This window comes from Aethalodelphis obliquidens, unplaced genomic scaffold, assembly GCF_003676395.1.
Source record: "Aethalodelphis obliquidens isolate GAN/ISIS:26980383/991018 unplaced genomic scaffold, ASM367639v1 scaffold3, whole genome shotgun sequence".
Lineage (NCBI taxonomy): Eukaryota > Metazoa > Chordata > Mammalia > Artiodactyla > Delphinidae > Aethalodelphis > Aethalodelphis obliquidens.
In genome coordinates this window covers 28740858-28765688 of record NW_020837947.1, presented here as the reverse complement: position 1 = coordinate 28765688, position 24831 = coordinate 28740858, and the positions used below count along the sequence as shown (strand labels likewise).

Sequence of the window (24831 nt, the reverse complement as noted above, 5' to 3'; positions counted from 1 at the left end):
TAGAAAAACTTTTCAGCAAGATTGATGATAGGAAAAAAAGCAGGGATAAATGATACTATGATGAAAAAGAGGTAAGTATACTAAAGTTGAGTTTTTAAAATTTGTAAGAAAACCATGAAAAATTGTATGCCATAAAATTTTAAATTTTAGAAGAAATGCAAAATGTCCCAAGAAAATTTAATTTAGGAAAACTGATTAAAGAAGAAATAGAAGACATCAAATGTCTTAAATCTCTTAAATTGAATTAATCTTTTAAAATCCCCCAAGGAAACAAGAAACAGGTCCACACAATTTTCAGATAAGGTTTTCTAAAACTGTCTTCCAGAGGATTTTTTTTTAAAAAAAGAAGAAACCTCACTACAAGTAACTCAATTTCGTTTCTTTTTATGGCTGAATAATATTCCATTGTATATATGTGCCACATCTTCTTTATCTATTCATCTGTCAGTGGACACTTAGGTTGCTTCCATGTCCTGGCTATTGTAAATAGTGCTGCAGTGAACATTGTGGTACATGACTCTTTTTGAATTATGGTAAGTCAGCAAGAGAAAAACAAATAGTATGTAAACACATATATATGGAATCTAAAAAAAAAACGGTTCTTATGAACCTAGGGTCAGGACAGGAATAAAGACGCAGATGTAGAGAATGGACTTGAGGACATGCGGAGGGGGAAGGGTAAGCTGGGACAAAGTGAGAGAGTAGCACTGACATATATACACTACCAAATGTAAAATCGATAGCTAGTGGGAAGCAGCCACATAGCACAGGGAGATCAGCTCAGTGCTTTGTGACCACCTAGAGGGGTGGGATAGGAGGGAGGGTGGGAGGGAGACGCAAGAGGGAGGGGATATGGGGATGTATGTATGCATATAGCTGATTCACTTTGTTAAACAGCAGAAACTAACACAACATTGTAAAGCAATTATACTCGAATAAAGATGTTTTAAAAAATAAAAACTGAAAAAAAAAAAGAAGAAACCAACCTAACTTGTATATAAGTCTAGTGTCACCTTGATACTCAAACCAGATAAAGACAGTCCAAGAAAGGAATATTATAGGCAAATTCTACTTACAAACATAGACATATCAATCCTAACTGAAATATTAGCAAACCAAATCCATCAATGTATTTTTTTTGAAAACATGACTTACTGGGTTCAAGGATGTAATACATATGTCATAACTTTAAGAGGAATATATGAGAATGATAAAACAATTCAGCGAGAGTAGAGATTTTCTCCAGAGGGAAGGAACGAGCGTGTAATTTGGGAGAAGTGCATGAGGAGACATCAATTGTATTGTAAATTTTATTTTTTAAGCTGGGTGGTAGGTACATAGATGTTCGTTTTTGCCATTTATGTATCTTAAGTATTTCATGTTATAGTGTCAGCAGGCTTAACAGCTTTGTAAGTTTAAATGCCACTCTAAAATACTATTCTTTTTTGTGGAGTTACTTAAACACATTTCCCTTGGAACTGTACAAACAAGTTTAAAAAGTTTTATGTGTAAACCATCAAGCAATATAGTAAAGTGTACTACATATGCATTTTCATGGATATTATATTAAGGGAAAGAAAAAGACTCTTAGCTCTTCTTCATTTATATGAAAATGAGTGCCTTTGGAAGTAAAGTTTCAGACTTGCTTTTAGTTTTTAAAAAGTTTTTCCATGCCTAGTATTAACAGAAATAGTTTGGAATTCTAGGTGGATGAGAAATTTAATATAGATTGAAGATTGAAATGTTGGATTTTCTAGCATTCATTCACCAAATAGTAAGAGAACATTTACTATGTGCCAGATATGCTGCTGAGCCATGGGTGTGTACAAACATTTAAGATGTAGTCTTTGACTTTCAGAATTTAGTAGGTGAAATAAATGGTCCAGATGTTTAACTGTAGGTACCATAATAGTTACAAGCAATTTGGAATATTTCTTCCCTAGTGGGAATTAATTGTCCCCATGTTTTTTATAGTTGTGTGTGTGTGTGTGTGTTTAAACTGTGTTTAAAAAGTTATGTGTGTGTATTTTTAGGAATAATCTAAGCCTTTTGAACTACTTTAAGAGGTAATCAATTCATTCCTCTTTAATGCTGACAATAAAGTTTCCTCAGGTAGAATTTCTTACCCATTGATAAATGATTTAGCTTCACTCAGAATTGAAAGGGGTATGATGCTCTGTAGAAGTTGAGATTTGTCTCTTTCACTGGATTGCCATTTGAATTATCCTATTTAAAAGTGATATGAAATGCTTTAGCTTTAAGAAGTTAATCTTTGTTAATATTTAGTACTACTCTTGTTTTACAAGATAGATAAACTGCAAATGGGCTTTTTTTTTTTTTTTGGTACTGCTTGAAAAAGGTGGAATCTTTCATGTAGTATGCCTTGCCTTTTTTTTTTTCCTTAAGTACTGACTTCTTCATATTTTATTCTTGATTTAAAACCTATTAAAGCAATGATATATCTTCTGAGACTGTTTGACAGCTTACTCATATAAATATGAATATTCCTAACATGATGATCTATGCCCATGACTTCATTTTTAGAATTTAAGTTGCTTATGTATAGAAACAATCATGAATTTTGAATTAATTGCAAATTAATTAAGGCTTCTTTGCATTCTCAAAGATTTGCTTTACCCCTTCTTTCTTGACTTATTTTTTACCTTATATGTTATCCTTGTATTCTCTCCCAGACAGTTCAGCAGTTTAATACTCAAGAGTAGTAGATCTGAGTCAATTTGTTTTAGCCTGTTTGTTGTAAAAAGTCTATGTGAAACAGTAAATTTGACATCGTTTCTTCATATGTAATTTCTCTGTTAAGTAGTGCTTTTTGTGACCTCTTATCATGGGATGTGTGTCAGTCAGGCTGCATATAACTAAAGTCCACCATGGGGCCTTAAGATAGAAATTGATTTTTCTCTCACATTTGTAAAGTCTAGAATTAGAAAGTACAGGGCTAGTAAGGAGGTTCACAGTATCAGGGACTCGGGCTGCTTCTGTCTTACTATTCTTCCATACTCATCTCATAATCTCATGATCCCAAATGGCTTCTTAAGTTCCAGCTCTCACGTCCAGACTCCATGCAGCAAGAATGAAGAAGAGCAGAAAGGCAAAAGGGTCTTCGCTGGTTAATTTGGTCCCTCTAAGCAGACTTCTCAAAAGACACAAAACCATTTATTTTATATTTCTTTGACCAGTACAGAGTGACCCTAATAGATGTTGGGGTGAGCAGCCAGGAGCCTCTACCTCACAGTTATTTCCTACTTTTAATAGGAAAATAGCAGGTGGCTCGATATCTGGGTTGTGATGTAATCGTGGGAAGTAATGCTAAGAAATCTCTGCTCTGCCTGTGGCTTTGAGCTTATTTTTATCCCTAATCACTGTTATTTTTGTGTTATTATTTTCCAAGTATATGTGCTAAGTACTTTTCATACATTTTATGTAATTCCCATAACACTGTCTGGTAGGCACTGTCTATTCCATGTCACAGGTGAGAAAACCAAGACACAGACAGAATGCATAACTGGCCTAAGTCCTGAGAACTTAGTCGGTGGTGCGTCAAACATGGAGTCTGCACTTAAGATCACCACTGATAACTGTTTCTGTCCTCTGCTTATTAATCTGTCCACCTATATATCTATCCCTCAGACTCCACTGCCACCCCTGCCCCGCCTCTTATGCATAAGAATCATATGAGGTTGCTCAAACATACACAAAGAACAGAAAAACAAAAAGATAAGCAGATTGAAGGGAATATAAGATTGAGAAAATAGAATGACGTTGAGTTTCAAGTAGTACAGAGTTCAATGCTATATGATCCTATAGAGATGCTAAAAGTTTCGGTCTGACTTCTCATTGTGTCCTATCAGAAACTAAAAGGCAGGAAAACAAAACTGAATTTTTTTTATTTGGACTCTTGGCTTCTTCATTTTTTAGTCATATAATAACTTGAATCCTTAGTCATATAATAACTTGAATCCGTATAAAGAATCCTAGCTCATTTTCATATTGTGGCTTCAAGGAATTGTAAAGATAATTATAATAGTATTGTTACTATTTTCTGATTTTCTCTTTGTGGGGTAGGTAAGCTGAATTACCATTACTTATTTTTTAAGATGTGGAAACTCAGAGAATATTTTATCTGGACATGGATCATGTGCTTAGTAAAAACAAGGGCTTCTTCTTGTTTGTTTATAGAAATTCAAATTGAAAAGATACATATTTTGGAAGATTGGGATCTTGATAAAAATGCTGTTGTGCTAAGTAACTGTTAGAGCTCCCCCGTACACACACAGGTTTGTGAGCTCCTTCAGGACAAAAGACCTTGCCTTATTCCTTTTTTCCTCCAGCATCCTCAGTGGATGGAGGTGTTCAGTAAGTGAATAATGAATGAATGACTAGTAAGTGAGAAAAGTCTGTTAATAAATGTTATAATTAATATTGCTGCCTCTTTAAACTTAAGTCAATGGCTCTACCCAAAATAGCGGAAAAGTAGGTCATTCTTTTTATAGCCCTTGCAGGTTGTATGAGGTGGGTTATAGTACCATTAATGGTTGGACATTGGGACCACAAAGTCCAGCCCTTGAACATGGTGTAAACGGAGAATGGCCATAACTGCAATATGCCTGGAGCATGGTGGTTGTAAAGGCGAGTTGCTGCAGTTACGTCTGGCAAGCTCCTGGCGTGTAAAAGTTACTGATTAATTTTAAGGAATGAAAGTTAGGTCCAGATTTGGAAGGATTTTATATGACATGTTATCTTTTAAAAAGTGACATTTTTCGTGGGAGAAGAAAGGATATGATTTGATTTGAGTACCATTTGAACAATAAGTAATGAGATCGACTGCTTGCATTTTAGTTTTCAAGATTACTTGTGAACAATATATTAACAAAACATTTGAGTTTAATTATCTTATTTTGTTTTATTTCTCAGGATGTGATCTTCGTGGTGGGAAGCTAAGTTTTTAAACTACCCCAATGGATGCAGACAGTGATGTTGCACTGGACATTCTAATTACAAATGTAGTCTGTGTTTTTAGAACAAGATGCCATTTGAACTTAAGAAAGATTGCTTTGGAGGGAGCAAATGTAATTTATAAGCGTGACGTTGGAGTGAGTATCTGAATTTTGTCGTGTGTGCTATGTTACCCTAATTTTATAGTGCTGTGAAGATACTAAGTAAACAATGATGACAATACCTTATACATTTATTATAAAAATTAAGAATGTGTATGAAGGCTCTGTTTAAGCTCTAAAAATCAGGTGCCAGTATACCTTGATAAATTTTCATTAGTTCTTCATGCTAGAAACTAAGTAAAGATGAATTAAACTCAATTAAAGATTTCAGTGAATCACAATGAAAGGTTTTCAGGTTCATCAATAATGCCATCTTCACTTTAAAAAAGGAGCAAATATATCTGCTAAAAAGAGAGGAAAAGGCTTATGCTGCGTTGGAACTTTAGCATGCCATATGGTAGAGAAGTCATTTTTTTCTAGGAAGGTTAACTGAAAACTGAGTTGATGGACGAGCTGGTAGTGCAAGACAGTTAAACGTAGAATAACCTCAGTGTTTCTCAGCCACAGCCACTTAACGTATGAAATTTTATAATGTATTTTAGCTCAGATTTTATTTTGCATCTGTGGTAAATTTTGTCTCCCCAGATTTAATAGCTTTCTAGTTTGATAATATGGCATATGACAGAGAAAAGAAGGAACTAAAAATGTAACAAGAGTTTTAAGAAGAAATGTCTCATTCATATATTTGTTACTTATTCAGTAAACATTTATCTCTTTTATACATAATGGCCATATAATAAATACTGCCATAAATGAAAAGCTGCAGTGAAAATTTAAATTCACATTTTATCTTGGACCTTAGTCCTTGACCTATTTATACTCACACTGTAGGTAATTTCTTCTAAACCCATAGCTTTAAGTGCCTTTCGTTTCTAAGGAATCTAAAATTACATCTCCAGCTCCAGCATTCCTCCTGCATTCAGGATTTGCACATCAACCTTGAATATGTAATGGGCATCTCAGCTGTAAGATACAGTATAAAGTAGTGGCGGGCACCAAGAAGCAGAGAAAAGCAGGGTTAGAAATCAGGGAGGGGTGAAGGGATGGGTACTTTGGTGGAATGATCAGGGAAGGCCTCTCTGTGGAGATGACATCTGGTACGAGACCTGAGTGAAGGGAGAACATTGAAGGAAGAATATTCCAGATGAAAGTAAGCTAGGCAAAGCTCCTGAGGCATGGACAAGTTTGGCATGTTTGAGGATGTGTGCAAATTGCAAATTCCAGTTATGTGAACAGAGTGGAACGAGAGTTGGAGTGTGTACATCCTGGGGGTACATTGATTTCAAGTATACAGTGAGAGGTTTATACAGGCCTTGAATTTTTAATTGATTAAATGTTCTTTTGGATTAATACGTTCTTTGTGTTCAGCATGGTTCTTGGTTTCAGAATGGGTGATTTGGAGAACAGTTATTTCAGTCTTGGGTAAGCTTGGCATAGTATTTAAACATGAAACGGCCACATAGAGTAGAACCGTGTGTGAAAATCAACACTTACTGTGTAATCAGGTTGTTGGAGTTCTGGTTGTCTTTTTTTGCAGAAAGTATTAATGAAGCTTAGAAAGCCTAGAATTACAGCTACGATTTGGTCCTCAGGAAAAATTATTTGCACTGGAGCAACAAGGTAAATGTTACTTGGGTTTTCAATTTTCATTTTTTAATTTTCCCCTCATGGGAAGGACATTTTTCTAGACTTAAAAACAAAATCATGTGTACAGTTTGTTGTGTTCCTCAGTATAAAATTTATTTCCTGTGTAACTGATCGTCTTTTTCTTTCTTTCAAACCACAGTGAAGAAGAAGCTAAATTTGGTGCCAGACGTTTAGCCCGGAGTCTCCAGAAACTAGGATTTCAGGTAACGTTTTCAAAAGCTCTCCGAGCTGCAGATACTCAAGGATTTACTTTTGTAAAGTTAGCATTTTTTTTTTTTAACGGACTAAAGAAATCTCCACGGAAAGTCCTCTTGTGATTGACCTTTTTCTACATTGTATAATACCGTCCTTCAACACAAAGATTTAGTGGCAGACCTTGCCCGTGTGGGTATTTGTCAGGAATCCTGGCTTTCTCCCAAATCCTTTCGCCATAGAGAGAGAGAGAGACGTGTTTCCTTACAGATTAACTGCCTTTTCAACTCTTTACATTTTTCACTTCTCACCAAAAAAAAAAATTCTGTTTTTGATCATCACAAGAATGCTGTATCAGGATGATGAGCGAGAGCTGCAGGACCCTGTTGACACGTATACACTGGTTAGCAGGCTCTCACACTTGTAAAATGACTGTTACTAGCAGGCCAGCCTTATCAAATGTGATTTTGTAGAGTCATGCATTTGAATAAAATTAATACATATCCTGGACTTGCTAGGTCACCTGGAAACGATGAGTAAATGAAAGAAAAAGATGAGCTGTGGTTCCTGAACAGGTGGGCCTAGGCAGTTTGGGATTTGGGTGGGAGGTGATGAGAGGTTGAGTTTCTCTCTGATGACTTCAGTCTCCTCTGAGGTGGAAGGTGCTAGGAAGGCACTGAGGTGCGGGGGGGACATGGGTGTGTTGGTGCTGGATGGGAGTGCAGGGTAGAGAGCCATGATCGACAGCGGGGCCACTGTGCACGTTTTGTGACTTTCTCCCACTGCCTTGTGCCGGTACTGAGCTGGAGGATAGTTCATCCAGATTTGTGGTTTTACTAGGGACAGTCGAAAAGATGACAGGGTAAAACCATTAAAATCTTGGTAGGAGTGGCTGAAGTTATTAATATTGAGAGGACATTATTTTCAGCCTTGGAGCCTCTTTTCTTAGCATAATATTAGAAATGTAGAGAGAAATCCCAGTGAGTTAAAAACACAATTCTATCACACTATTCCTCATTTTGTCCCCCAAAAGAAACAAACATCTAACTAAACTCGCAGAAATGCCATCTTACCTGACTGCATATAAGAAAAAGTCAGGCGTTTGGAGCTCAGTGTCCAGTACTTTCTGAGTTTTAAGTGATGGCTTTGCATTCTGACACTTCAAGGAGGACTCTGCTTTAATTTTTTCCTCACTGTTCTCCCTCTTATCCCAGTAGATTAAATATTAAATGGGTTTAAAGTATTGAAAAATTAAACTGAAATAAGATTCAGAAGACCCCAGATGTAGCGCTTTGATCATGCAGTTATCTCAGGCATTGTTTATTTTTTTAATGAAGTTTTTGAGCCTTTTTCCCCCCTTTAATTATAGCATTAAGGAATCCCCGATAACTTAAAACACTAAATCCATGCTTTAAATGTTTTTGTTTATCTTGTTTGTTCTTATATTTAAGGATTACAATTCAATGATTAAGATTGCCATGATGAGCAGATTTTTTTGTTTGTTTCAAAATAATTCATTCATTTTACTTCTCTCCTAAAGGTAATATTTACAGATTTTAAGGTTGTTAACGTTTTGGCAGTATGTAACATGCCATTTGAAATACGTTTGCCAGAATTCACAAAGAACAATAGACCTCATGCCAGGTAGGTCTTTGAAGAATCAAGATAACCTAGCAAATTTGAAGTTACTTGTCCGGCTATAAGTATTTATATTAATTTTGGCTTTTTTTGCATAGTTACGAACCTGAACTTCATCCTGCTGTGTGTTATCGGATAAAATCTCTAAGAGCTACATTACAGATTTTTTCAACAGGAAGTATCACAGTAACAGGTATTTTATGATATTGAAACCAAGCTTGTCAATTATGGATTGAATGAGATAAGAGGTGTCCGTACCAAAATAGAGATAAAGTCTGCTTTGTCCCTTTTAGCCACTTCTGCCCTTCTAGGGGAACCAGTCTCCTCACTTTTAACACAGTAGATTAGTTTAACCTGCTTTTATATACTATTTTGAAATCTTACGTATACTATTTTGTGTCGGTCTTCTTTGTCTTCATCATAACCCTAGTGAGATTCATCTGTATTGCTGCATGTAGCTGTAGATCAGCCATTCTTACTGCTATTTAGTACCCAGTACGTGAATATATTGTTCCATGGGCATTTGGATAGTTTTCAGTTGGGAATTTAAAATATTCTAGTATGTATTTTTATATATGATTTTTAAGTTTATGACATCTTGCATTTAAAATATTCAAGAGAAACCCATTCTATGAACTTCATAGAGGTTTTACATGAGCAAAATATTCATATATAATTGGTACCTATTTGGTATGTTTTATGTGTATTTTGTTATATCTTTTGAATTGTTTTAATTACTTGGAAGGGGTAGTTTCAGAATACTAGGTAGGCATAGATGTCCAACGGTAGTATTAGCATGCAGGATGATTTTTTTAATGGTACTATGGTTATAAATTGTTCAGAGACATTACTTGAGAGTCAGACCCAACCTTTGGCAAAACTGAGTTAAGGAAAATTTCTGTAGTGTCCTTGAATTTTCTTTTTATTCCTTCAATCCTTAGAGGAAAATAAAAATTATTGACACCTGTAAGCCTTCAACAAAAAAGCTTTAGTTCTGATTCAGCCATGGATTTTCACATCTTCCTTGGAGACTTACAGGCTCTTGCCAGAGTCATGCCTGAATCTTAAAAATGGGGGAGCAAGTCCATTTCTTTCCTTCTTTGGACTCTCTGTTTCTACACTTTGGAGCCCAGACCTTACAGAGGCCTCCAGATCTATTGACAAGTCCCTGCTAAGTATGGAAGAAAATAATGCATATGTAAAATATATATTAAGTTAATAGATTTAAACAACACAGTAGCAAACTGAAGACCATTGACCTGGTTAATTAGTATGCGTTACATATTAACCTCTGGAATACCCTATGAACTGTTAATTCAGTGGACATATACTGAGTGGTTCCCATGGGCAAAGCTCTACTCTGTGGAGGGACTGAGGTGAGTCAGGAAGGATCGGCCCAGGGTAGGACGTGGTCGGTACCTTCAAAGGGTCCACAGTGGATGCATATGGACGTTTTTTAGGATCTTTCAAAAGGTAAGTTTACGTTAGTAGAAAAAACGTATTTATTCAGAATAAGTTTTATAAAAATATTTTTTCATTATCCTTTTTATATATTTTTTTAGCTATTTAGATGAAAGGCTACACATTTTTAAAGTCCTAGCATTATATAGATTAATTAATACATAACATAACCTCATCCCTGGTGCCTTTTTTTTAACGGGCAGAGTAAGCTGTAAGGGTGAATGGCCAGATTAGTAGTAAACATGTGAGTACCAAATAGCAGTAAATTTGTGGGGATGTTTAGACCGTGCAGTTTATAACGGCCCTCTGGTTTCCCAGCGCTCTGGTAGCAGCTTTGTTTAGCTCTGCCCAGTTCCTCGATACTCCTGTGAGCTTCAGTCGTAGCCTAACCAAAAGCCAGGCTACGGTGACCAAAAGCATAATAGCTGTGTAGTCCCGCTTGTTACTCCTTCCTTTAATAAGCGTATTATAGTACTTTGTGATTGTCTGTGTGGTTTTTTTATATACTCCCTTTTCACAATGGTGCCCTAAAACAAGATGAATATCATCATTTTGTGTTTGATTCCCTTTAATTGTCCATAAAAAAATCTTATTCTCTTGGTTCTTGCTGTGACTGTGTGTATAATTATGTAAGTGTAGATTTTTTTTAAAACAACCTGACAAATTCTAAAGTACTTGGTTATTTGTAATTCTGGGAAATCAGCTTTTCCTAGTGCTCTTTTGCCTCTTCTCACCCCTTCCTCCACTGTGTTGTTACAGGGCCCAATGTAAAGGCCGTCGCTACTGCTGTGGAACAGGTATACCCATTTGTGTTTGAAAGCAGGAAAGAAATTTTGTAAGTCATCACGTAATTGGTTAGAATCCCAAACTGAGCACCTTTTAAAACCTGCTGCACATTGGACTCAGAACAAAAGGAAAACTGGACCAACAGTAATTGAGGAAATAGACTCTTTTATTCATTCACGGCTACAGTGTAAGCTCCAGTCCCTTTGGATTTTATTTCAAACCTTGCTGTAATATAAAAAGGAAGTTTACAAGACATGACATTGCTGCTTTTACAAAAGGACATTCTATTTATTTTCGCAGTAATTTCATGTCCCCACGAGCAGAGCTGTCACAGTGTGCACTACCTTAAAGTGTTTTGTTGTTGTCATTATTTTTTTCCAGTTTGAGCTGATGTGTTTTATTTGTGAATAGTCTTTTACATTTTTGTATGCTGAATATGGGCACCAAAGAACCTGTAAAAGTTATCTTTTTCAATTGAATGTGCACAAATAAAAGTTTGGAAAAGATCACTCTTCATATCCATTCTATTCCCCATTTTCTATTTTAACAAAAATTGTATTCATAATTCTTTTTTTTTAATCTATGCAAGCTTAGACTTTTGCTAAAGTGTGTTGGCTTCTTTTTGAAGTGTATTTTGTAAATATATATATGCCACATGTGTATAGTATCTTTTAATGCTCTGTTACCAAATATCAAATAGGAATTTTTTTCTTGCAGATTAGAAATAAAAACATGTATATAAATTCTAGGGAACTGGAGTAGAACTTTATAAATTCAGCGTAATGTTTTATGTTGCTAATTTAACATGATAGAAAATGTTAACTATCTTTTAAAAGTCATAAAGTTGTAGTTTTAAAAAGAGAAACTCTTACCTACAAGATGAATATAAGAAAGAAGCTGTGATGGGTTGTACCTCGTATGTACCTTTGTTATTCTGGAAAGACTCAACTCTGGTTAGAGGAAGGTAAAAATCTTAGGTTGGTACTCAAGGCTTTACTAAGAGTCTTGTCAGAAGTTGAGACATTGTGCTGTTTTAGCAAGAAGTGCCCAAAAGCTGATTCTGTGCCACAGTGTAATTAATTATACTACAGTTCAATTTGAACTTGAAAGCCATTTTGCAAGATAAGTCTTTCCCCTTGCTGTGTCTTATTTAGTGAAGCTAAAGAGCGACTACTCAGTATATGGGATTGCTCCTCTTAAAGTTATAATAAATATGCATTTGTGAAACAGTGGCTCTCTGGCTCACCCATGGGCCCAGGAATGGTAATATAGGATCAGGCTGCAGTGGTGCTTGGCCATTTGTGTTTAGGAGTTTAGTATTACTAACAATGTAATTACTAACAATTACTAACAATGATTTTACCTAGAAATAAAGCTGAGTGGAGCGTCATATTAGCTTCTCAGTTAAAATTAATAGAGGTAATAGTACAACACAGTTTTCCACTAAAACCTTGAATTTCCAAAATGTTTTGAAACCTTTGTGAAAAATTGGAACATCTTAACCTCCATTTTCCCTACCATATTCTAAAATCTGGAAAGCTGCACTGAACAATATGTATTATTTTTTATGTTTATTTTTATCTTCTTTCTTCTCAATGCCTTCCCCTACCCTGCCTCTCACTCCCTCATAAGTTGGGGCCAATGGCTAACTTTTATATTTTCTTTCTTGGGAAAGACTTAATTGTGATTTTAAGACTTCTCATTTTTTACATTTGTGTTTATTTGCTTCATTTTGAGATCCAGTGGGATAGGCAACCTCAAAAAATATACAGAAGAAAATTCAATGAAAGTTATAGGTTCTGAGCAGACTGTTTCAAAAATTTGAGGTTTTCCACTTAGATTTAATTAACAGTAATTAAGTGACCTCCTGTTTGGCAGTGTTCACAAAAAAGAAATAGCGAAAAGGGGGGGAAACACGATTATATAGCCAAGGTGCAGATCCAGATGTTTGTTGTAATATTTTTCAGTATTCGAGTGACTTTAAAACTATGTAGATCAGTAGCTCATCAAAATGCTTTCTCAGAAAAGAGGGAGAAAGACAATCTGACCGGGTCTGGTTTCAGGGCTGCTTGCTTGAGTATCGCCTGGCAAAGTGTCATGGGTGACCCACTATACTTAACAAAGCTGGTAAGAAATGAGTGTGTCTGATGTCTTCTGGCTTTTCACAAGTGCTGTACATTTTTTTAATAAATAAAAACTGTGAATATATACATATAAATTATAAGTATTCCCCCCTTTTTATTTTTGAAAGTCAAAAAGCTCTAATTGGGTGCGTATTGGGTAAAAATTAGTTTGAAAACAGAACTGTTTCATTATAGATTCTGGATAATAAAAGAAAAATATAAGACAGTGTTTAAGATACTGAAGTTGAAATCACTCAGTGATAAACCTACTAGGTTTATAACAGTTTCCTGCCCATTTACAATGTATGGCTAAGCCAAGAGATAGCTAAAGTGTATACAGTGTTTGAACTGCACAGTGAAATGTGTAACAATTTTGTTAAACATCTTACAATCTGTGATGCTTGGCAAAGAAAAAGAAATTCATATTGATTACCTGTCTTGACCTTTTTTAATCTCAGCGTATAATTGCACTGAAGGTTCATAATAAATTTCTTAAATTGATCCTCTACAGAACACACTTTCCCTTCTTCCAAAACAAGTGAACGAGGCATGTTCTAACTTGCATATGAAATGTACCATGCAGAACGAAGACTGCAAATCTCCCTTCCTGATAACTTCCCCTGCCAATTTAAATTTAGATAGTATGTTTCAGCACCAGGACTTTTAGTCATTCTCCTGAGTTCCTGATAATACAGTTTTACTATTGCTTACATAGGTTGTAGTCAGATCACTTCATTATAAGGGAATGCAGAGGATCATATTTCCTTATATCAAACTGGGACAGTTTGTTATGGGCCAATAGAAAATTTTCAAGCTGAATAAAAAGGGCTTTTGACTCTTAGGATTCTCCTTTCTTCAGGTTAATCATATTTTTGTGTTCTTTTTCAAGTTAGGTTGTTCAGTACTTTTTGTGTGTGTCTCCCATGGTTTATAATATTAGTCATTTAATGGGTTACTGCATAAGTGGTTTGAGATTCTTTATTGTAGATTTTCTATCATCGTATCCAAATTCTATTGGTAAAATGCCTCCCCACGTCTTAAAATTCAACTGGTGAAATACAGAAGAGAGCAATCCATTGTTGCGTGGGTGAAAACCCAAGTTTCTGGTACAGTCGGTGATCTCTGTTTCATCCTAGAGAAGACCATATTGAGGGAATTGTCCCGATGTTTGGATGTCATTTATCATGTTTGCAGGCATCTGAAAGTCAGCATCAGCTATAGCCTGTAGGCCATAACCTGAGGTAGTGATGATCCTGAGGAGTGCGAAGAATCACAGGAAACTATGGATCGCTGTTAAGGTATCAGGAAAGCTTTACAAAGAGAGAACTGTGTAAGCTTGACCTAGTAACTCAGACCTAACTACTGACAGATTTGGATAAATAACCTACTGGCTTGACTTCTTTTCTCGTGTTTTACTAACAGCTACTTCTAAATAAATATGGTCCCAGGATTTTGAAATTGTCCTTTCTAGCCGTATTTTTTTAAAATGGATGGAAAATGCTTATTTTTCTCAACTATTGCAGAGTTGTTTCTCTTAATATTTTATAATACTAATACCAAATTCATAAAAGGATATTTTGAATTACATTGTAGTTCATTATTCATAAAATAGGATGTATAATCTTTATCCTTGTTGAACTGTAATTAGAAATTGATCGCTAAAATCCTAACCAGGACCCTATCCTAACCTAGAACATGTTTGCAGTTGTCCACATTGTGTCCTGGTTCTTTTTTACACAAGACCCAGTGCAGGTAGTGTCTTGGTAGGTAGGCAAAAAACCATAAGCTTATGTTCAGACAGCTTCTGTGTCTTAATGATAAAGCCGCAACTGGCCTCTATGCATACAAACCTTAAGGTAAAAGTTATTCTCGTCACTAGTTCATAGTCTTTCAAAGGCTGCTCTGTGAAGGTGGAAGATAACCAACCGGTATTATTTTTTAACCTGGTATTCTGCTCAGAGTAAGAAAGGGATCACTTGGGACCTTGTTCCTCACCTACCTTTCATGGTTCCTTTTGGGCGGGTAGAGATTAAAGATTGTCTCTATAATTTCAGGGTGTCCCTTTTAAACTAGCTCTGTGATACTGAAGAGAAAACATGGGAGTGGCCAATATGTATTGGTAGGAAGACACCCTAAATGTTCTCATACTGTGTCAACAGTTGTAAGGTTTTGAGGCCATTAGGTCTCTGAAGAAAGCTGCCTTGGCTGTCCCCTACCCCGTAGCTTTTTAGACTCCAAGAACTGATCTTGGGGTTTTCTTTTTTGAAGCTGTTTTGGCACTAATTCCTCTTGGTGATGACTCATAAAACAAATATTGTTTTTCACATAGTTCCTGAAAGAGAAAGAGGCACTAATGAAAATGTCATTCTTAATTTACAGTATTTAAAAATATGCAGGCTATAATTTTTTAAATCACCCTGGGGCTTTAATGTTTTAGCTCTGCAAAAATAGACCAAGGTTTATTGCAGCGTTTCCACGTGCCATGAAATTCAGTGCACCACAGACCTTTGATCAACCTCATGCAAAGGGTAAGGTGGGGTGCCTTCTTCTCAGAACATAATCATGGCATTCCTGTCTGCAGGGAAGGATTCCAAGGATAGTCTTACATAGAACTACTGAAGATTACATCCCAGATCCTCTTTCATTTCTTCCCTTTTCTCAAACTCTGCTTACCAATATGCCTATCTATATTTATATCTACATATTCTGCTTTCTGCATTATCCCCTCGCCCCTGCATTAACAAATTCATTTCTGCAACATTATTCCCATCAGCATAAAAACATGCTCTAGTATTTTATGTTTATTTAAATAAACACCTTTGAGGGCTTCCCTGGTGGCGCAGTGGTTGAGAGTCTGCCTGCCGATGCAGGGGACGCGGGTTCGTGACCCGGTCCGGGAAGATCCCTCATGCCGCGGAGCGGCTGGGCCCGTGAGCCAGGGCCGCTGAGCCTGCGCATCCGGAGCCTGTGCTCCGCAACGGGAGAGGCCACAGCAGTGAGAGGGCCCGCGTACCGCAAAAAATAATAAGAAGAAGAATAAAATAAATAAACACCTTTGAACCTGTCTCTCCCCTTTCAAATATCCTGTCCTATAATTTAACCAGTCCATCGAGTGGCTACAGCATGCCAGGTGCTGTGGATGGAGGAGATAAAGAGTCTGGCTTTCAAGGAGCTTACACCTTAACAGGAGCCAAGCACGTAAGCATATAATTTCAAGCAGTAAGAGTGCTAAGGAGAAAAGTAAACCAAGAAAGGGAAAAAGAATGACTTAGTTGGGGTGTGGGGGACTGTATCATACTGCTGGCATCTCTAAAGATCAGGTGACATCTCATCAGAAACTGGAGTGAAGTTAGGGAGGGAACCATGTGAAGGATTGCAGCTAAGTGCTGTGTTGCGGAAAGTCCAATATGGCTAGAGCATGACGAGTACCTGAATGACACGTGAGGTCGGAGGGGAGGGTAGCAGCCATAGTTAAGAAGCTTGAATTTTATTCAAAATGTAGTAGGAACCATGGGATTTTGAGCTGAGGAATGACGTTTTTAAGATCCATCTAGGGAGGGACTTCACTGGTGGCACCTGGATAAGACTCCGTGCTCCCCATGCAGGGGGCCCGGGTTCGATCCCTATCAGGGAACTAGATCCCACATGCATGCTGCAACTAAGAGTTCTCATGCCACAACTGAGGAGCCTGCCTGCCCCAACCAAGACCCGGCAAAACCAAATAAATATTTTTTTAAAAAATTTAATCCCTGAGCCTCAGTAAAGTCCTCAGATGATTGCAGCCTTGACCAACAGCTAGATTGCAACTTCCAGGACCAGAGCCGTCCTGCTAAACCACTCCTAAACTCCAGACCCGCAGACACTGTGTGAAATAATAAATGTTTATTACAAAAAATAAATAAAAGATCCATCTAACTGCTGCATGGAGGATAGCGTGCAGAGCGCGGGAGTTGAAAGAGGAAGACTAGTTTGGAGGTGAGTAAGTCCAAATAAAAGATGCTGGCTTGGATTCATTACAGTACTGGTGGAAAGTGTATATTCATATGTTTTGTTAACAGCTAACAAGACTTACTGATATTAGCTGTGGGGTGAAAGGAGTAGCGTGGATGAACCCTAAGCCTCTGGCCTCAGAAGTTCCCCCCAAGCAGAAAACCCGTGGAGGAAATGTGACTGGGTGATCAAGGGGACTGGAAATCAAGAGTTCTGTCAGATTAGAGATGCCTGTTGGATGTTCCAACCACAGATGTCAAGTGGACAGTTGGATTTCGGAATTCGAAAATCAGGTAAAAGGTCCGAGACTAGACATAATCATTTGGAAGTCATCAACTTATGGATGGCTGGTAAAGCCACGGGAATATATCCAAGAAGTGAGTGTAGATGGAGATCTAAGGATTGAGCCCTGGGCGTTATGGTATTTGAAGGGAGGGAGGGAGGAAGGGGAAGCAGCAGAGACCAAGGAATGACTAATGAGGTAGGAGGAAAACCAGGAAACTAATACTCCAGAAGACAAGTGGAAAAAAAAAATGTTTAAAGATAGGGAGCATGAGGGCCTGGGCACGTGTTGCTGGAAAGTCACATGACACGGGAACTGACCCTGAGGTACATGACACGGGAACTGACCCTGAGGTTTGGTAACTCGGCAGAAGTCGTGAGTAGCCTGGGGAGTCAGAAAGCAGGAAAGAAAGCCTGAGAGCAGTAAGTTCAAGAAAGAATGAGAGGTGAGGACCTGGAGACAACAGAGCGCTCTGGAACTGAAAAGTGGGCAGGGAGTGAGTGGGTACCGGGTGGGGAATTTGAGATTTGAGGTCTAGGGAGGTATGTTGTTTAGGATGGGGAGTACTGCAGCTCTGTGTGTGTGTGTGTGTGATGATAATCCCATAGAAGGGGGAAATTGATGACATGCTCAAGACAAATGAAAGAATTGGCTTTTGCACTGAGAGAGAGAAGGTGGGCATAGATGTAGGTAGTTGAATAGACGGTGTGCAGGATGAAGTGGGCTCTTTCTTTCCGTTTTCTCAGTGAACTAAAAACCCAAGACCATCAGCAGAGAGTGAGGAAGTGGGAGGGAGTGCTGGAGGCTTGAGAGGGGACAGGGTGTGAGGCCACCATCTTGGACAGTAGGAAAATCAACTGACCAGGGCCATGTGGTAGGTTGCAGGACATTCCTGAAGACCTACTTGAGACTTATGTTCATCAATTTAAAACTGGACTTGTCAGTATAGTTGGGTGTATCTCAAGCCAAGTTCCTTGGACGCAGGGATAAAACAAGCTAAGAATTGGCTTAATCAGAATTAAGGTTTGCCTGAATGGAGGGAGAGAGGGCAGGCTAGAGGGAGGAGTGGTACATGGGATCTAAGGAAGGTAAGAAAGGAAGTGAGGACACGGGTGATGACTCTTCAGTGGATTCCCAGTCCTGGTAGGTGCTTGAGAGAGTGAGCTGAAACGCAGAGTGGGCCGAGGGTGAGAGGGATGCTTGTGAAAGGAGCAGCAATGGGTAAAGACAGTCGAGGTTATGATCATCCTGTTTGCTCCCCTTCCCAGCATCATCCAGTCCCTCCTTCTGACAACACTCCTCTTGGCTTCAGTGATACCATATTCTCCTGGCTCCTCTCCAGCCTCACCGTTGGCTCCTTTTCAGTCCTTTCGATACTCACTCTCTGCCTGTTCTCTATGTGTTGGTGTAATCCAGGGCTTGGTCCTGCACCTCATTCTCCTCTCTGCTCTCTGACTAGATGATCTCATCTGGTTCCATAACCTAAATACCACTTACCCGAATCTGACCCTGACTCTGAGTGTCTCCAGAATTTCATACTTAACATATCCAGCTGCCAACCAGTGCTATATCCATCTGATGTCTAATGGACGCCTCTGCAATCCTTCCAGCCCTGAAACCTAGTTCTGAAAGGGCTCCCCTGTGTTACCGTCCATGCAGTTTCGCAAGCTAAAAATTTAGGTACCACCCTGACTACTTCATTGCCTTACTCCTATATCCAGTTAATTCATTAATTTATTCATTTTCAATAATGAGCTTCAATTATATGCGAAGAAATTATTCCAGGTGCTGGGAAACAACAGTGAACAAAGTATACAAAATTCCCTGCCCTCAAGGAACTTAATGGAGTGAGAGGAGATAGACAAGAAACGAAGTGAAATATAGAAGGTACCAGCTTTGGGGGAAAAACGGAAAAAAGAGAGTGGATGCAGAGTTGGGACATGATTGTGATTTTAAATAGGGTAACAGGACAATTCAGAAGGAGATAAAGTGGTGAGACAAGTGGATATCTAAGGGAAGGGAACTCTAGACAGAGGAAACCAGGGCAGAGACCCTGAGTCTTGAGCATTGCGTGGTGTGTTTGGGATGCAGCAAAATGGCCAGTGCAGCTGATGAGAGTGAAAGAGGGGGAGAGTAGAAGGATATGTAGACTGTACGGGCCATCAAAGCCGCTGGAGGATTTGAGCAAAGGAATAGCTTGATCATATTTAAAGGGATCACTGGCTGCTGTGCTGAAAACAGATCAGAGGGGATGGAGGCTGAAAACAGGACCAGGCAGGTGGTTACTACAGTAACTCAGGAGAGAGCACGGTGACTCAGATCAAGGGAGGGGCAGTGCAGGTGGCAGGCTCTGGATCTATATTTTTTTTAAATACATTTATTTATTTAATTTATTTATTTCTGGCTGCGTTGGGTCTTCATTGCTGCGTGCAGGCTTTCTCTAGTTGCAGCAAGCGGGGGCTGCTCTTCGTTGTGGTGTGCAGGCTTCTTATTGCAGTGGCTGCTCTTGTTGCAGAGCACGGGCTCTAGGCACACGGGCTTCCGTAGTTGCAGCACAGGGGCTCAGTAGTTGTGGCTCACAAGCTCTAGAGCACAGGCTCAGTAGTTGTGGCACAGGGCTTAGTTGCTCCGAGGCATGTGGGATCTTCCCAGACCAGGGCTCGAACCCGTGTCCCCTGCATTGGCAGGTGGATTCTTAACCACTGCGCTTCCAGGGAAATACCTGGATCTATTTTTAAATTAGAGCCAACACTGTTTTCTGAAAGATTGAACATGGGGTGGGAGGGAAAGAGTCAGGGGAGACGCCAAGGTTTGTGACCAGAGCAAGTAGAAGGATAAGGTTGACATCAACTGAGGTGGAAAAGTCTGTGAGTGGAGTAGGTTTGGGGAATATTGGGGTTCAATTCAGATCATGTTTGTAATATTTGTTAGACATTTGAAAAGAGTTGGAGAGCAAACAGTTGAATAGACAAGCCTTGTGTTCAGGAGAGATATTGAAGCTGGAGATGTAAATGTTGGATTCAGTGGCATATGGATGGTGTAAAGACCATAACTTTGAGATCAATGAGCCAGTGAGGGGATAGAGGAGGGGTCAGAGGACGAAGCCCTAGGGCACACCAACTTTAAGACAGCGAAAGATGAGATGGAACCAGCAGAGGATGCTGAGGAGGCGTGACTGGTAGGAGACAACCAGGAGACCGGTCCCTGAAGGCAGTGAAGCAAGTATTTTGGGAAGGAGGGCGTGCTCACCCCAGTCAGTGCTGGGGATGGTCACCGCATGAGCTATTAAGACAATGGATGAGAACTGATCACGGGGTTTAGCAACATGGAGGTAACCAGGATGTTAAAAGGAGCAATGACAGTAGAGTAATGGCCATAAAAGTCTCATCAGAGCAGGTTCATGAGAGAATAGGAAGAGAGGAATTGCTGACAGTGAATAGAGACAACTCTGAAAGAACTCTGCTATAAATGATGGCAAAGAATACAGGTGAAAATAAATGATAGCAGAGCAGGACTTCCCTGGTGGCACAGTGGTTAAGAATCCGCCTGCCAGTGCAGGGGACACAAGTTCGATCCCTCGTCCAGGAAGATCCCACACGCCACGGAGCAACTAAACCTGTGCGCCACAACTGCTGAGCCTGAGCTCTAGAGCCTGCGAGCCACAACTGCTGAGCCCACATGCCACGACTACTGAAGCCCGTGTGCCTAGAGCCCATGCTCCGCAACAAGAGAAGCACTGCAATGAGAAAGCCCGCACACGGCAACCAAGAGTAGCCTCCGCTCTCTGCAACTAGAGAAAGCCCGTGAGCAGCAACGAAGACCCAACACAGCCAAAAATGAATAAATAAAAATAGATAAATCTAATTAAAAATATGATACAAGAGCAAAACCTAGGGAGGAAAATGGGATCAAAAGATCTTTTTTTTTAAGCTGAGGAAAAAAATCACACAAGGTTGCTCTGCTGATGTGACATAGAGATCTAGGAGAGAGGGAAGGTATGGATGGTGCAGGGGTGATCAGGGAGGACTGTTGGGGAATGTTCTGGAGAAGGGAAGGGCAGAGGACATGAAGTGGTTGGCTTCACATAGGAATGAGTTAAAAGATAGAACCCAGAGGGATGGTGGTATATTTGGATGCAAATACTGATGTGTGGGTTGAGGTGGAAGGGTAAGGAAGTTCCCTTTCTGATTGTGTTCATTTCTTCCGTGAAGTCAGGAGCAAGGCTGTTGGCGGGAGTGAGGACGGCTAAGGAGGTGGGAGGTTTCCAGAGAGAGGCTGGCATTGAGCAGTTGTCTAGGAGAGACAGTTCATGGACAAGGGACATGGGTGATTGCCAGGTAGCATGGAGGGGGCCTCTTGAGGTCAGTCAGGATGATTGAACCTGGGCCCCAGCCCTGTGCTCGTGTGCTTTCTCAGCCATGTTCAGCTGTGTGCCTGCAGACGCTGGCTTGGCACTCCTTAAAGTAAATGAGGTCACGTCACTCCCCTGCTGAAAATACTTTAGTAGCTTCCCATTGCACTTAGAATGAAATCCAAACTCAGTCTCTAAAGCCCCACACGTCAGTCTCCACCAACTTACCCACTGGATCTCAAAGATCGCAGCCTCCTGAGCATCTTTTGGTCCCTGGAACAGGTCCAGTGTGTTTCTGATTTAGTCTTTGCACTAGCTGTTCTCTGCCTGAATTCTCCTTCCCCCTACCTTTGCAGGGTTGGTTCTTCATTACTACTCAGATTTTATCTTAAATGTTCTCTCTCAGATCACCAATCAAAAGTACCCCCCTGGGCTTCCCTGGTGGCGCAGTGGTTAAGAATCCGCCTGCCAGTGCAGGGGACATGGGTTCAAGCCCTGGTTCGGGAAGATCCCACATGCCGCGGAGCAACTAAGCCCTACTGAGCCTGCGCTCTAGAGCCTGTGAGCCACAACTACTGAGCCCGCGTGCCACAACTACTGAAGCCTGCATGCCTAGAGCCTGTGCTCCGCAACGAGAAGCCACCGCAATGAGAAGCCCACACACTGCAATGAAGAGTAGCCCCCACTCGCGGCAACTAGAGAAAGCCCACGCACAGTAACAAAGACCCAACGCAGCCATAAATAAATAAACAAATAAATAAATAAAGTACCCCCTACAATAAGATACCACCTCAAGCCATTAGGTTGGCCACTACCAAAAAAAAAAAAAAAAAAAAATAGAAAATAACAAGTGTTGCACTACTATACATAAAATAGATAACTAATATGGGCCTACTGTATAGCACAGGGAACTCTACTCAATACTCTGTAATGATCTATATGAGAAAAGAATCTAAAAAAGAGTGGATATATGTATATGTATAACTGATTCACTTTGCTGTACAGCAAACACTAACACAACATTGTAAATCAACTACTCTAATAAAAATGTACAACGAAACAAAAACCCCAAAAAACAAAAGTACCCACACACACACACACTTACTATCTTAATTCTCATGGCATTTTTGCTCACTGATTAATGTTATAGCACCTAGAACAGTGCGTGGCACGGAACAGGTGCTCAGTAAGTATTTAGCGAATAAATGAATTTGGGTGAGTGAATGAAGGAATGACCACATAAAATGAGCTGCTAAAAGTGAAAAATAACCTAAGTCTCAGAACTAAAATATTTACAAAACATTAACTTGTTAGTTTTCTCTAATTGTTTCCACTTAAACTGGGGAAAAGAATGAAAGTCACAGCTGAAACAGCACATATGGCAAATGTCCCATTTTGTGTTTGTGCTTGTAGCTGGCAGGGCACAAGTTCAAAATGAAATCCTTTCAAATTACATTATTGCTGAAATCTTTTCTGACCTCTCCACTGAGTCATTGTTTATCTTACAAGAAACTTAACAACTTTGGAAGAATATTTGTTTTCTCAGCCTTGTAGAAATAGAAGGAAAAGAAGCCAACTCCAAATATGAGAAAGGAAAATATCAAGCGGTATGGAGTACCAAATTTGAAGTTAATTTGATATTATAAATAGTTTCCTTTCTTGCTGCTTAGAAAATCATTGGGACATACACATCTGGACTCTCTTTCCCTGGGGACAAAAGTTGATTAATTGTTTCATTAACTCCGAAGTTCATGAAGACTCCCTTAGCTCGGCAGTAGCCGTCCTCCATCTTCGAGTTCACTTCAACTTTCGTGTCCTCACAAGTCCCCGGGGGCTTTCCACCACCCCCACGTTCACTTAGCTAGTTCGATCACTTTTCAATACCATTATGTATTTTATTTCTATTTTTGCCTCTGCCATTTCCCTCCAGGGAACCTCGTTTAACACACATACTTCATACATAACTTTGGTCAATTTATATCATTCAGGCTGCTTACATTTTCATTTTTAAGGCATTTGCCAACCTACTGCTTCAAGCTAAGGCATGTCCCAGGCTCTTTGATGTTGCAGAAATCGGAGTTAGCCAAGATTTCTGAAGGCAACTGTTTCCTTTCTGCCCTCAGGTACTGGGCTTTCCCCACAAAAATGCATCTCTGGTAGACACTGCTGCTTGCTCCTCCTAGAAATGAATTTGAAATGCAGAATTGTTTCGCCACCTCGTCTTTCACAGTTCGCACCTGTGCCCTTATCTCTATTTGTTCTTCTACACCAACCTCCTGGTACTTGTGGAATCTGTCTAGGGGTGGGTAGTACTCGGGCTTTTGGATCTCTCCTAATTTGCAATTTAAAACTTTCTTGGAGAGGGTCTGGATTTAAGTTTGAGTAATTCAAAAACATTTCATAATGCAGAGTTTTGTTAATTTAGACAGATTTCTTCCCCACCCCGAATTCTGAATGAATGAATATGTTTTGTTGAGTTTTAGACACCCAGATCACTATGTTCTTACGGAATGTCTTATTCTGGAGGCCTACTGGGTGGAAAGATTGGCTTAAGTTTTGTCTTCAAATTTTCATTTGGTTTGAAATTTGATCCATTCTGACAACCCCATATTAAAAAAAATATCTAAAAGTTTCTTAACCTTAATTCGTTGAGTACATTCTGCCTTCAAGTTAGACTTTTTAAAAAAGAGGGCAATGAGGAGTGATTCTTAGTTTCGTTCAATGAATTCATTACTGCTTTCTCCCTGCTTCAATTTTTTAGTTAGTACTGCTCACAAGAATTGTAACAAACCTTTATTGCTAAAGGCATTCTCTACCCCAGTACATATGCCCTTCCTTCGCACTTGCCAGCACAGTGTATTGCAGTGGTCTGTTTTCTGGTCTGCCTCTCCAAATAAAGGAGCTATGGGTTCTTTGTCTCCTATATTTTCAGTCCTTTCCTAATACAGTGTCTACTCCATAGTAGATAATCAACAATGAGTTGAATGAATAATCTCTGAAGTTGCGAGCAGGGAGTGCTATGGTGCAGGCCATATGTCTCCCTTTTCTGAACACATACCTCTTGCTGTTGCACAGATTGTTAGATCATAAGATTAAATCTCGTCTGTGATCCACAGATGAAAACTTGTTGTGGTTTATATTGTTACCCCTAATCTAATCCCCACACACAGTGAATTCAGCATTGGATTGACCACAAGGTATCCAACTGAACAGTGGCTACTTTTTAATCATCTGCTAGGAATCAATTTCAAGCTAGGCACTGTAGAGGTTACATATGAAAGGTAA

The 24831-nt window shown here is 39.2% G+C and overlaps 2 protein-coding genes across 4 annotated transcripts in view; one reads left to right on the top strand and one right to left on the bottom strand.

Annotated features, from left to right (window-relative positions):
- Nucleotides 1-11308, top strand: part of TBPL1 (TATA-box binding protein like 1) — a 29746-nt gene extending 18438 nt beyond the window's left edge. For 2 of the 3 annotated variants that reach the window (XM_027086034.1, XM_027086051.1), the window contains 6 exons: nucleotides 4933-5111; nucleotides 6613-6695; nucleotides 6862-6925; nucleotides 8455-8558; nucleotides 8651-8745; nucleotides 10773-11308. In XM_027086034.1, the coding sequence (XP_026941835.1) occupies nucleotides 4977-5111; nucleotides 6613-6695; nucleotides 6862-6925; nucleotides 8455-8558; nucleotides 8651-8745; nucleotides 10773-10852 (561 nt within the window). In that variant the 5' untranslated portion in view covers nucleotides 4933-4976 and the 3' untranslated portion in view covers nucleotides 10853-11308. Of the gene's footprint in view, nucleotides 1-2774; nucleotides 5112-6612; nucleotides 6696-6861; nucleotides 6926-8454; nucleotides 8559-8650; nucleotides 8746-10772 lie in introns of those variants that run through there. The other variant, XM_027086043.1, reaches the window with a different exon arrangement.
- A 2046-nt stretch (nucleotides 11309-13354) lies between these two features.
- The window catches only part of SLC2A12 (solute carrier family 2 member 12), a 56799-nt gene continuing 45322 nt past the window's right edge, over nucleotides 13355-24831 (bottom strand). Inside the window, exon 5 of the mRNA XM_027086024.1 lies at nucleotides 13355-15254. Within this exon, the coding sequence (XP_026941825.1) occupies nucleotides 15101-15254 (154 nt within the window). The 3' untranslated portion in view covers nucleotides 13355-15100. The remainder of the gene's footprint in view (nucleotides 15255-24831) is intronic.